This window comes from Achroia grisella, unplaced genomic scaffold (assembly GCF_030625045.1).
Source record: "Achroia grisella isolate CSIRO2021 unplaced genomic scaffold, CSIRO_AGI_Agris_v1 utg546, whole genome shotgun sequence".
Taxonomy (NCBI): Eukaryota; Metazoa; Arthropoda; class Insecta; order Lepidoptera; family Pyralidae; genus Achroia; species Achroia grisella.
Genome location: NW_026712931.1, coordinates 4,670,553 through 4,684,487, shown reverse-complemented (window position 1 = coordinate 4,684,487; position 13,935 = coordinate 4,670,553). Strand labels below are relative to the sequence as shown.

The 13,935-nt window shown below is 35.8% G+C and overlaps 1 protein-coding gene across 1 annotated transcript; it reads left to right on the top strand.

Annotated features, from left to right (window-relative positions):
• The first annotated feature begins 179 nt into the window (after nucleotides 1–179).
• Nucleotides 180–12,667, top strand: LOC131848258 (RAB11-binding protein RELCH-like). Its single transcript, XM_059198059.1, has 16 exons — nucleotides 180–666; nucleotides 1,209–1,379; nucleotides 2,265–2,425; nucleotides 2,659–2,883; nucleotides 3,180–3,502; nucleotides 3,962–4,162; nucleotides 4,285–4,447; nucleotides 5,063–5,228; nucleotides 5,338–5,709; nucleotides 6,263–6,611; nucleotides 6,908–7,192; nucleotides 7,867–7,985; nucleotides 8,313–8,469; nucleotides 8,767–8,951; nucleotides 9,928–10,054; nucleotides 10,566–12,667. The coding sequence occupies exons 1-16, from the start codon at nucleotides 438–440 to the stop codon at nucleotides 10,783–10,785; spliced, it is 3,453 nt and encodes a 1,150-aa protein (XP_059054042.1). The 5' UTR covers nucleotides 180–437; the 3' UTR covers nucleotides 10,786–12,667.
• Nucleotides 12,668–13,935: the final 1,268 nt, after the last annotated feature.

The following is a 13,935-nucleotide window of genomic DNA, read 5'->3' as shown; positions in this document are numbered from 1 at the left end:
AATTATATTCTGTATCAATAAATTAAGTCCAGTGCATACTTTAACGATGGCTGATGTTTAATTAAAAAAAGGGCCTTTTTAGTTTGCCTTTGTATTTTTCTAGTTATTTGGATCAATCCACCTTTGTCTGATCTGTGGTGATAATTAGAACTAATTAATCTGTGAGCTCATGAGAGGTTTGTGATCTGTGACTACAAAATAAAAAAAGCATTACTGTCTCATTCATTAAAAATAATTCAAAATAAAATAAAAACACAAACTTACATAATAAAAACACTGGAATCAAATTGTTGGAACATAAGATTAATAGAGTTCGATGAATGTTTTAAGAAATTATAGATGCCTACTCACAGTGTTGTGACAGTAGCTTAGTTTTGGTAGTCTACTTAGTAAATAATATTCTTGTGGCTTTAATTGTGGCAATGTGGTAAAATAAAATGAATCCTTATAAGGATGTTGAGGACAATTCATTCGTCACACCACCTCATTTATCGTATGAAGATATAGCAACTAAGCTTTTAAGAGACCATTACTTTCTGACAGCTTTAGAATTACACACAGAACTGGTCGAAAGTGGCAAAGAATTGCCTCAGCTTAGAGAATTTTTTTCGAACCCAGGAAACTTCGAACAACATGTGTCACGAGCGTCCGACTTTAGTTCAATGCGTAAGTATCTAGTAAGAATACTATATTATATATAATACTATATTAATGCGACTGACTTGTCTTAAATTAATTAAGTCTGTAAATAGGACAGATAGACAAAAATAAATAATCACACTTAGTCTGTGGTGTATTTAATTGTTTAATAAATTGGTACTAATAATAATTTTAAAATATGTCCTGTAAAAATATAATTGTCAAACATACAATGCAACTTTATGATAAGATGATGACTTAAAAAGACTACTATATTCTATTTGCTGTTAGTTGAAAAAGTAATTATGTACATAAATAACTTTAAATATATCACATAACACTATCTGGTTACATAGTTTATAATATGAGTACAAAATATCTTATAAATTAGTTTCAAATATTTTTTTCACAAAAATTATTATATATTATGGATATAAACAAAACTAAAGATAAAAACAAAGGTTTGTATTGTGCAGCAATCACACCTGTGACTAAACCACCATAGAGTATTTGGAATTTGTTGTAGGCTTTCAGTAATTTGTTTTTTTTTTAATTATAATTTATTTTAGACCGGACTCCAAGTCAGGCTACCTTAGATTCTTTGGATACCGCAAGATATTCTGAAGATGGTGGAGGAGATCGTCTGGGAAGTGGAGGTGACATAGCAGTATTGGAGTTTGAACTTCGAAAAGCACGAGAAACTATCAATGCTCTTAGAGCCAATTTGACTCAATTTGCAGGTATAAATAATATACTGAATATGTTTTTTTATTAATATACTGAAGATAATTTGCAACAACGTACCTGCTTAAAGTATTGGTGCTGATTGCAGATAGCCAAATTAAAACAAAATACAATTTTTGCTTTTCTTACTAGATTAACTAGGATATGTGTGCTGTGGAAATGTCTTAAATTGATGGGCCAGGTCTGGGCATACTTAATATTCACTCACAACCCATAGGCCACTGATTGGTTGTGACCTACAGTGCACCTACTGCTCTGTGTACATTTGGAATATTACATTATATATACTAGTTATGTATATAAAAAATAGACAGACTAAATTCTATTCAATTCAGAAAAAATATATTGATATGAATAGAATTTTGTGTGTCTATTTTTTGTCTATGACATTTTTGTATGAATCACAATCTGACATGTTGTATAAATTAATAAATTATTAGTGGATAGTCCATACTTGTACCATTGATTATTAATGATATAATAATACTATAGTATAGTATTAACTTAATGTATTCTATATGTCTTGTATTGTTAATTCTAATGCAAAAAACTAATGTGAATTGTTTTTTCTGATTTGAATAGAATGAATCTATTCAAATCAGAAAAAACAATTCACATTAGTTTTTTGCATTAGAATTAAAAATTATATTAATATGTTTGGTAACATTGCACTTTGTTATGTGTGAAATATTCATTCTTAAATTTTGTATAAAGAATACAATTCATTATAAAGAATAAATTATGTTTATACCATTTTTACTTTTGTGGTTGTACAAATTAGATAGTAGTAGATTTTTGAGCATTATTTTATTTATAGTTTATATCTATTTTTATTTTATTTAATATTAAGATAATTTTTGTGTTTGCTGTATGTATTCTAGATGGAGACACAGCTCTGGATAATTCTTCAAAAGATACATTGAATAAGCGGCCTTTAAAGCCCCATGAGAAGAGAGCTCTCAACTTTCTTGTCAATGAGTACCTTTTGCTGCAAGATTATAAACTCACTTCTATTACATTTTCAGATGAAAATCCTGATCAGGTACTATATATATATATATATATATATATATATATATATATATATATATACTCATATATTATATTGAAGTATGACCTAATATCAAATATCTACTAAAGTCTTACTAAATCATTATCATCACCCATTAGAACAATCACTAACTGAATTACAAACAAATTAATATCAGAAGAAATATATTTTTCTAGTAACATTATTATTTTAAAGAAGTTTGATATACAGTATCACTGTTCTAGGAATTTGAAGATTGGGATGATGTAGGCTTGAATATGCCGAGACCAGCTGGATTAGAGTCTTTATTTTGGGGAAACTCATCATCATTAAACATTCCCAAGATTGATGCTGCCACACAAGTTGAGTGGCATCAAACTGATGATGGATGTCAGACCGACTTAGAAGAAGGGAATATGTGTGTTAGTTGTCATACTTCATTACATCATGATGCGGAATGGAACCATGAGGTCAGTATTTATTATTTATTTACATAAGAGAAAAACATTTTTCTCTTATGTAAACAAATAGGCCACATGGCCTTAACACATTTTTACAATATAAATATGCTCAAAATACATACAATAAATCGGTTTGAAAGGGTAATTTTTGTGATACCTCGTCATTCCTAGTTATTATTATATATACATATCTATTTGTCATCAATAAATAACTAAAGAAGTCTTCATAGAAATTTTGCATATATTATCACTTCGTTATTTTTCGTTTTTTTCATGTTATATGTTTGAAACTATTTTTGTTTCAGCTTTTAATCCAAGCGGAAGAAATAGAGTTGCTAAAACAGAAAGTTATAGCATTGGAGACAGAAAAGTTAAATTTTCAAAAGCTATATGATGCAGCAATTGTGAGTTTGAATTCTCTTACAAGTCCAACAGCAGATAGCAAAGCACTGGAACTCCATATACCTGACGATAAAATGTTGTCAGTCCAATTGAACATAGTCAATCAAGCTGAACCTCGCCCTTTGACATGTACCGCCACTGAGAACCATTATGGAAGTGGTAATTCTACTCATAGTGCAACACCTGAGCAATTTGAGATGATTGATAGTGAAAAAAACAGTGTAGTGTAAGTTCAATATTTTATTAAAGAATTTTATACTTGAAGTATTAATTAATATATTAAAAAAGGTTACATGACAGTAATTATTAAATTTATTTATATATTCACCAAAGTAATTTATAAAATCTTAACATACACCTTTGAATAACAGATGTGTGTAAGAAATTATAATTTCTAATGATGATTATTTTTTGTAATAAAATTGAATACATATACCTATGGCATATATGGCCTTTTTTGTGGGCCAACACAACAGGCTTGTCAAATGCCTACATTTCGCTGGGTATATTTGAATCCAATATGACAATGGGCGGTACCGCCGTCTGTTGGATTATGGTTTAGTATCAGTGATTCTGTACTGTAGGGTGTTCCAGATCAACAATATTTTGATACAAAATAATATTGAACCAAAAAGAGTGATGGGCTTACCTTAAATTGTATTTAATGAAATAAGACCTTATTTAGCAGAGTACAAAAAGATGGATCACATGCGAGTTCGTTTGATCCAGCCATTTTGGGTGAGAGCTTGAGAGATTCCCCTCTACGGCGTAGCAGTGTCACTACATTGGACGAAACATTAAGCATTAATGATGGCACGGAATGGACCCGTGTACAATATGTTTACAACAGTATTGAAAGTAACAGTAAAGAAATGTGGATTGATAGGTGAGTTATTGTAGTAAATAAACAATTTAAGAAAAAATTAAAAATATCCATAGGATTTATATTATTTTGATGAATCTAAAAAGTAATTTACTAGTTTTTTGACCGGCGTTTTTTATTTGTAGCGATATTCCAAATAGTCTAAAGGTCTCAATCTTGAATTGGTGCTGTGAAGCCTTGAATCTCAATGAACCACTCAATAATGATCTTCTTTCGGAGCTGGTCAACAGTGATAAACCAATTATGTTACCTGGTCTTTTGACACTAGTAGCTGACACTTTACCGCGGGTAAGTTTATTGTTCAGACTTTTATTTATTTTAAGATTATTTGCTGATTACACTTACAGTTAATCTAAAGCGTGTAGTGAGTCAATACATAATAACAGAATAACAAATAACATTCAATAAAATTATTAATCCTATCATGAAAAATATCAAACGCGAGCCGCTCCGAAACTAATCCATATATTTTGTATCCATATAGATAGCTTAATAAGTAGGAGCTTACTGGGTAGTGTGTGCGTGTGCGTGTGAGTGTGTGTACTGGTGGTGCCAATAGTAATCCACACGCAGTCGCAGGTACTGCTGTGCCACGAATCAGGAACATCGACTCGTCAGATGTCTGTCCTGCAACAACTAACGATACGCTCTAATGTGTTCATACCTAGCATACCGGATACAAATAGTGACGGGTACAAAAATTTATAATTATCATACCAAGTACAGATTAATTACTTTGTTTCATGTAGATCCCAAATAATTGAATTGGACTCCAAAATGTTCCTTACAAATTAATAATACAAAACAATGTTTGCGTCTCCGCCGGGCCGATTTGTTTTTGTATGACACATGTAGTTGAGAGGTTGGGACTATTATTACCTTTTGTTATCATTAATGGTACAGGTGGTGTGGCAAGTGCCGGCGGTGCGGCGGTGCGAATCAGCTGCGCTGCTGGCAGCGACTGCGGCACTTCTGCCGGCGGCCGAGCCGCGCCGCGCTCGTCTTCTTCACACGCTGCTCACGCTCCTCAAGAAGCCCGAGCCCCACGACGCACGAGCCATATGCGAAGGTACCAAGTATGATTGCTTAAGACACCATGTTCGCGACTCCTCTCCATATAACATGTGCTACTTTAAAAATTTATTAAAATAACTCATTGAAGTTTTATTATATTTCAGCAACCTGTCTTGTTGTGAAATGGGGCGGTAGCGGAGAAGTGTTATCATCCATAGCAGAACTATTAACTTCGAGATCTACGGAACGTCGGCTACTTGCAAGCCAGATATGCGTAGCCATCGCGCCATACGTTCCCGTCGAGTTATGTACATCTCTGCTTCTCAGCTTAGTGGTATTAATGTGCGAGTCTAATGAAGGAGAAATTAGAAGCCTAGGACTGAAGTCTGCCTGCCTAATTTGTCCCGTTGCAGACCATAAATATGGACAACTAGAGAATCTCATGTTCAACTTCCTAAAGGATCCATTAGAAAAAAATTTGAAAGATACTGTTAATATATTTATTCCGGTACTAGCGAGGAATGCTATGATTGCAGGTATATAAAATTAGTATATTATTCATTAGAATTTTTTCGTGACGGATTATCACAGAGCCTATTCATGTAAAGTATTAACTGGCTGGTCTGTGCTACTTCTCTCCGCTCTTATTGGACATTGCATATCTAGTCTATTGTCTCTCTTGATAAATGGACTGAAATAATTTTTCAATTCGAATTAGTTGTTCCTGAGATAACACATTCAAATAAACAATAATAGTAATAATCTCAGGACAATTCACACAGTGCTATCTAGACCCAAGTTAAACTTAAAGCTTGTGTTATGGGTACTTGATAACTTATACAAATACATAGATTTTTTTCGGAAATACTATATATATTACATAGAAAACACCCATACTGATACAAACAATAATGAATTCAAATGTTTATGCTGTGTGTGGAATTGAACCCGCAACCATCAGAAGTAAGACGGTGTGCTATGCCGCTAGACCACCGAGGCCGTCAACAACTATAAACTCAACAAACAAATAAATTGTACCTTTTTAATGTTAGTGTATATGTTGACTCAACACTAACTGAACTGTTTCAGGGAAGTTCTCAGATCTGTGCAGCCGTGTGATAACGAATTTCATGAAATCATTGTCTGACAATGATACGAAGACTGCTATATTGTATTTAGATGTGATGCAAGTATTAGTTCTAGCTAAATTGGCCTATGTAGTTAATGTACAAATAATTCGAGAAGTAAACATGGGCAATTGTGATATGTCAATTAATTTACAAGAAGTGCCCTTGGAGTGTGATCAAGAACACTTTCTAGATATACAATGTTATGTGACGGATGGTACCGATTTAAAGGCTTTATTAGGCTCAATGAATAGAGTTATTAAAGAGAAGCCAGATGTTCGATGGTCAGAGTTAACATGGTTCATTGCCTTGTAAGTACTTGTAAATTAGTGTTTTATAATTAAAGTATAAAAAATCTAACTTCTGTATAAAATAATGCTACAACAAGCATTTACTTTTATGTACGTCATAAAATAATCTCAACTTTTAACTTAATTCAAACTAAAACAGAAATAAATTTAGCTGTTCAGTTTTCCCGTATTCATAAACAAATATAAGTTCTATAAGTACTAATTGACAACTTCCTTCAATAGTATGTAATCTTACAATAATAATACATTTTATTACATACATGACATTTTTATAAATATTCACATCTTTTTTTCAGAATTAAGCAAATTCTGGATGTGTCAACAAGTAATAAATTATTGAATCATTCTGTTATATATGAGAACCTTATAACACTTTTCAATAGTTACGTAGATAACTTTGGCGTTCACTTCACTTCGAACATAATGAGGCCAATATTTAGTGATATTCTTGTGGATTTAGAACATAAAATGGAAAAATTGCATAGTATTAATGTAGATAGTACTGTTGTTGTGGGAATATATTTAGTGGCTATATTACCTCCACTTGAAGACAAGACACTGCATGGAGAATTTTTACAAAAGTAAGTTTTTGTTTCTTTTTTCTGTGTTTTCTAGTAAATATTAATGAAATAATGAAAATAGTTTTTGGATATCCAATGATTACTTTATCTACAATTATCCGGAATGTAAAATTGAAATTCATTTCTACTATGTAGAACTATGACTTTATTTAGTTTTTTACCTCTGCACAAGTAGGTATAAGTACTCTATTAATATATATATATATATATTATGATATCAGTTCGTTGTGATGGTTATAATACACGAGGCGAGATTTTCATAATAGACCCGAAAGTGACATACATGTATACTATAGCACACGTACTATATACATGCATATTATCCTACGACGTTTTTCATAACACTTAAACTTAACTGTGATGTATACTGTTGCTTTCCCGTCGTTTTATTTTTTAAATCGGTGTGCTTTCTACTGGCTGGCAGCTAGCGGCGGTCAATTCGAAATATGATAAAAAAAAATAGAAAATAATTATGGTAATATAACTTCACTAATTGCGTAATGTATGCGTGTTTTACGACCTGCGAGCAAGTGTGTTGAAAAAATCTTGCAACATTATTTTAATCATGATTTTCCATGGCTTATCATCTAATCTTAATTGTTATGATGTTTCATAGCTATTTAATGTTATTTATTTGCATTCAATAAATATAACATTTTGATATTATTTTGCAGATGGATTATGTACTGTAGTATTCGTGGGCTTCCAACGAAGATATTCTCATTACCATTAAAGTGGGTGGCCAATAATCGACTTGACATGCTCGAGTTCTACTTTCAAGAGCTAAGAGAACGTAAGAATATCTATTACTCTAGATGTCGTGACACTGATATTATTATCAGCATTTACAAATTTAATGATGTTTAGGGTGATTTGATCCATGAAGTACATGGATGGGTGAGGGTGATTTACCCTCCCCATATCATTAAAGTATTATATGGGGAGGTGGTTTAGCTCCATGTCTAATATTTAGCTAGTTGTCTTATAAGGGTATGTTTAGCATTAAGTCACTGGTTTTACTCTAGCGGCATACATACCAATTCTTTCTCTTAACAAATGGCCACATTTCTTACTGCAATGATAGTAGATAAATATCACTTATATTTATCGTTCCCTATAGTTACTGTGAGCAGCTGCGAGAGTAGTAGTGCGTCTACGGTCCGCGTGTACATCGGCCACTTGATAGCAGAGGTGCTCAACGCCGTGGACGTGGGACAACGCTGCGTCGAACACCAGCTGCTGCCCACTATCACCGCACTGCTTCATGACAACGACCTGTGAGTGTTTTTATTTTTCTAATTCTCATTATCATCATTTCAGCTTGTTGTTGTTTATAGATTATATCTATACAAATATGAATGGTACACCTACCTGCACAAAAGTTTAATGCCAGGTGTGCACCAATGGAGAATGATAAGATGGGCATGGCGAGGTCAATTAGCCCATCGTGACAAACTTCCAAATTCCAGGGCGAAAATAAATTATGCATATTCTTAATTAGTGAAAATTCTTGACGTTATATATGGACTCGATATTTATATCCCCGTGTGCGAGTGATGGTTATACGTGAACAGGTCGGTGCGAGAGGCGGCCGTGAGTGCGTGGGGCGCCGTGACGCGAGCCAGCGTGACGCGAGCCTGGCCCTGCGAGGGCGCGTGCTGGCGGGCCGCCAGCGTGCTCGCCGGCCCGCAGCCCGCGCGGCTCGCAGCGCGCGCCGCCGACGCGCTCGCGCTGCTCGTGCTGCCCGCACCCGCCGCCGGTAACTATGTGCACCACGTGGCCGTGCTGCGGGCCGCCAGCGTGCTCGCCGGCCCGCAGCCCGCGCGGCTCGCAGCGCGCGCCGCCGACGCGCTCGCGCTGCTCGTGCTGCCCGCACCCGCCGCCGGTAACTATGTGCACCACGTGGCCGTGCTGCAGGCCGCCAGCGTGCTCGCCGGCCCGCAGCCCGCGCGGCTCGCAGCGCGCGCCGCCGACGCGCTCGCGCTGCTCGTGCTGCCCGCACCCGCCGCCGGTAACTATGTGCACCACGTGGCCGTGCTGCAGGCCGCCAGCGTGCTCGCCGGCCCGCAGCCCGCGCGGCTCGCAGCGCGCGCCGCCGACGCGCTCGCGCTGCTCGTGCTGCCCGCACCCGCCGCCGGTAACTATGTGCACCACGTGGCCGTGCTGCAGGCCGCCAGCGTGCTCGCCGGCCCGCAGCCCGCGCGGCTCGCAGCGCGCGCCGCCGACGCGCTCGCGCTGCTCGTGCTGCCCGCACCCGCCGCCGGTAACTATGTGCACCACGTGGCCGTGCTGCAGGCCGCCAGCGTGCTCGCCGGCCCGCAGCCCGCGCGGCTCGCAGCGCGCGCCGCCGACGCGCTCGCGCTGCTCGTGCTGCCCGCACCCGCCGCCGGTAACTATGTGCACCACGTGGCCGTGCTGCAGGCCGCCAGCGTGCTCGCCGGCCCGCAGCCCGCGCGGCTCGCAGCGCGCGCCGCCGACGCGCTCGCGCTGCTCGTGCTGCCCGCACCCGCCGCCGGTAACTATGTGCACCACGTGGCCGTGCTGCAGGCCGCCAGCGTGCTCGCCAGTGACTATCTGCACCACGTGACTAGACTAGTACTAGCAGCCAACCGAGTGTTCGATCAATGGACCCGGAGTACTAACTAATCTTTCATGCTTTCATTTTTCACCTATCATTGAGTTACGGAGCCCCGTTTGTTGTGGATCTATAATATTAATGATTTTGTATATTACAGCGATAAGCATGCTATGCGAGCTGTGTAACTACGCTACGACGGCAGAGACCATTGCGGCGCTGGTGCCTGGGCTGCAACTCGCGCATCACCATAGTAGGCATCATCCTGCTCTCCTCCCAGCGCTCAGGTATTGCTGATTGTTGTCTGTCTATTTAACTATAATTTATTTTATTTCATGTTAACAGAATGGCAAACAATCTAGTAGGCAATATAATCTATACCTACTTGAATTGAACAGCTATTATTTTAATAATAATTATAATTTGACTACATTTGTATATATATTTGTATGTAATATATCATAATAAATGATAGAACGTCGCGTTATTATGTGATACCCGCAGTATCACTCATGCATTTCAGAGGACGAGGAGAAGATATCATGCCTCTTATTCTGTAAATTCACTGGCTAATCTGACCCTATACTACGATACTCTAGCTTACACTGTAAGCTGATTAGCGACTGAATGGAGGTACTCACGCAGAGGAATTTTTACAGCCTACCTCTGGTTAATTCATAAAGGTGGTATTCCGGCACATACACGTAGACAAAACGCACAAACACAACACATAAAATTAGTCTTAATCAATGTTGAAGACATAAAATCATATTTATCACAATATATATATTTTTATAGGAAACTAGAAGAAACGGTACAAGCTCCATCTTTGTCGCAGTTTAAGCCAGCCATTGAAGTTCTCGTGCACAACGTGGTAGGCGCGCCGGAACCCGCTCGGGACGCTCGGCCAGCTTCCAACCTCCACACGGCACAGGAGGTCGGCAGGCGAGTAACACAGATGTTCCAGCAGTCTAAGACTAATATGAACCTGCAAAATATTTTTAAAAAGAAAACCTAACAATTGGAAGTAATGTAGCACAAAGACCCAGTCAAATTAGCGGCTTAAATTACTTCGAAATATTTTATTAATATTTATGTAAAAGAATATAATGTAAATAATATAATAAGTGTAAAATCAATACATACTATAAATGTTTTAATCGTTGAAATGTAAATGTACTTAAATAATGTACTAAAATGTTCTATAAATATAAACAATTCGAGCTCAATCTAGCAATCTGACACATTGATACACATTAGTATGTTCTATCAAATTGAATAATTGTCTATAAATGTAAAGACAGAATTCAGTTATATTTTCAAGATGTATATTTTTACAAACTATCACAATATATATGGAAAAATTGTTAAATTTGAATCTTATTTTGTTAAGTTAAATTTTATTATTTTGCATCCTACTGAAATCGTTTCCCAGCTGCAGTTATTACATAAGCAGTTAATATATAACGGATTTACTATCATAATTTAATTTTACCTGTACATACTTCGGTCGATTTTATATTGTATATGTTTACTAAACAAAAAAACAATGTACACATAACTTTTTAGATTGATTATGAATAAAATATTGATATACAGGAATTTTAAATACTCTGTTTTACGAATGTTATCCGTTCCAGTCTTAGAAACTGGGCACGTTTTATTTCTCCTCATTATTGTGCTCCAAATTATGTGTTGAAATTCACTTAATTACGTTGTAACAAATACTCTGTAAACTAATACATTTTAATCATTTAATTTTAACTATAGATACAGTTAATAATGTTATGCATTCCAAATTATATATAGTGTTAATTTAAACTATTTATATTGTACTTATATAGTGATTAAGATTTTGTTTGTGGAAAGGTACAAAGTGAAGTGCAATAAGAATTCATTATACATTAAATATAATTGTTTTAAAATTTGTCAGTGAGCCTAAAAAGTAGAAAATAAATAAAAAGTATTTCAGACTCCAGCAAACTAATTATCTCTTTTCTGTTTTCTTGGTGATTCAATAGAATTTACAATATTTTTTACACTAATTTATTTATGTTTGTAACTAATCGGAATAATTAAGCGCCATTTATTTATGACATGAAATTGATGATTTTGTGAAATATTTTCTTTATGGTCCAGCGGTAGCGAAAATCCAAAATATGATGTCTGGAAGTGGCCACAATACAAAGGCAAAACTATAAGAGCACAAAATCCTTTTACAATTAAAGTTGTTATCTGCTTCATGAAAAATATATTAATGTGAAATGTAGGACAGTGATAATTTATTAATCCATTATTATTGTAATAAATGAGAAACCTATTGTTATCCCTTTTTGGGCTGTTTTACCACTTATTGTGTCAAATACATTTGTATCTGTTAATTATAATGTTATGAGCCTGAAGTCGTTATCATCTTTAGAGCTTCCTATATGCACTAAACAATATTTTGTATTTTTTATAATAAGGAGTTGTTAATCTGAGTTATTAGTTGACTTTGTGAAAAATGGACTACAGCGAATAGAGGGCCCTGAAACCTCAAAGGTAGTATCTATGCCGAAGTAGTCATATTTAAGCAGTATCCAAGTAGCTTCCGCCAGGGAACGCTGACTACGAACAGCAGAAAAAACTGCATCTAAAATATTTCATGTGAAAGTATAATACTATACTTTGTAGACCACAAATACATGAAAGATTTGATCACACTTCCCATATATGTAATGTGTACCTACTTATTTTTTTGCAGATAATATATGTAATTGTGCTTTATAGTCATTTCAATATGCTAATTTTAATTTTCTTTGCTTAATTAAAATATTGAATCTCAACAAAATTAAATTGTCATAGTAAATTAAAAAAAAATCAATTATTGCAATAATATTATGAAAAGCTAATTTGTGAAATGGCACACTACTAAATGTTAAATTTTTGGTTGTGTTTCATATTTATTGAATAAAATTTTATTTTATACAGCTGTTTGTGATAGTTTTCCTTACATCATCAGTATACCCCCAAGTGTTTCATAGCATAATGTTACCTATCGATGACAGACATTGTCTTCCGCACTCCTTAGGAGAATGCAACCACCCTCGGGGAATTGTGCCTCTTAGGGGAGAAGGGGATTGTTAGTAATGTGGATCTATGAACCCGAAGCTAGCTGTACTATGGGGCTGTTCAAGTATTACGTAAGCAGATTTATCACAATTATTTACCCCCCATCCCCCTTGTCAGCAAAAGTAAGCAAAGCTCTTACCCCCTCCACCCATGCTTACGTAAACATTTCTTAATTAATGTATTGTTTTTTTAACAAAGACAATGTGAGGGTTGCCATTCGTGTAAAAAAGTAAATTACGACCGATGACGTAATCATCATACAGACTCCCCCACCCCCATGTCATCCAAAATAAGCAAAGAAAAGACCCCCCGCCCCCCTATAGTGCTTACGTAATACTTGAACGGCCCCTATGTATGGTTGAGCAGTTGGAGCACGCGTTTCCATCGTAACAAATTTATCATGACAGGCTATTTGAACTCATGTTCATCTGACCATCCCCCACTGGTGCCAACAAAAGCGTTAGAGCAGACGAGCGCACCATTGCAGTTTTATAATTAAAAGAACTGAGCCTCTTAAGGGGGTAGTCTTAAAATTAATTACAAAAATAGACTAAGAAGATTCTAATATTTACTATTGAGTGTTACTTAAAACCTAGTGCCTTATTTTATGAATTTTTAAATATTATTTCCTGGTTTTTGAATATTTCTTATAGCTGGCAAAGTTGATAACATAGCTGAATGATTTTGTCTTTAATTGGTATTGACAACAATATTACTTTTGAATTGACACTTGTGTAGCAAAGTGGAGAGATTCAGTACTGTGCAAATTGCACAGATGTGAAATAATATTACTATTTCAACTATTGTATCACTAAAGTTCCTATATTTGAGTTCCCAATTGTATGACAAAATTCTTAATAAGTTAGTAGTACCGTTTTTTAGTTAGTATGAAAAAAAAAGATATTGATGATTACTACTTAACTATAAAGACATTATAATTTATTCAATTTAAAAATAATTGATATTAATTTTAGGGGGCTTTAGAATAAAATTTAGAAGTAAAGCTATGTGGTTACCTAGTAACACTGGTTATTAAATATATTATTGACTGAAAGGA

What these genes read in the sequence shown, in the direction of transcription:
- LOC131848258 (XM_059198059.1), top strand. Translation starts at nt 438, where the DNA reads ATGAATCCTTATAAGGATGTTGAGGACAATTCATTCGTCACACCACCT. An exon ending in AGTGAAAAAAACAGTGTAGT is followed by an intron (nt 3,503 to 3,961) that starts GTAAGTTCAATA and finishes GACCTTATTTAG; the next exon opens with CAGAGTACAAAAAGATGGAT. An exon ending in CATGGAGAATTTTTACAAAA is followed by an intron (nt 7,193 to 7,866) that starts GTAAGTTTTTGT and finishes ATTATTTTGCAG; the next exon opens with ATGGATTATGTACTGTAGTA.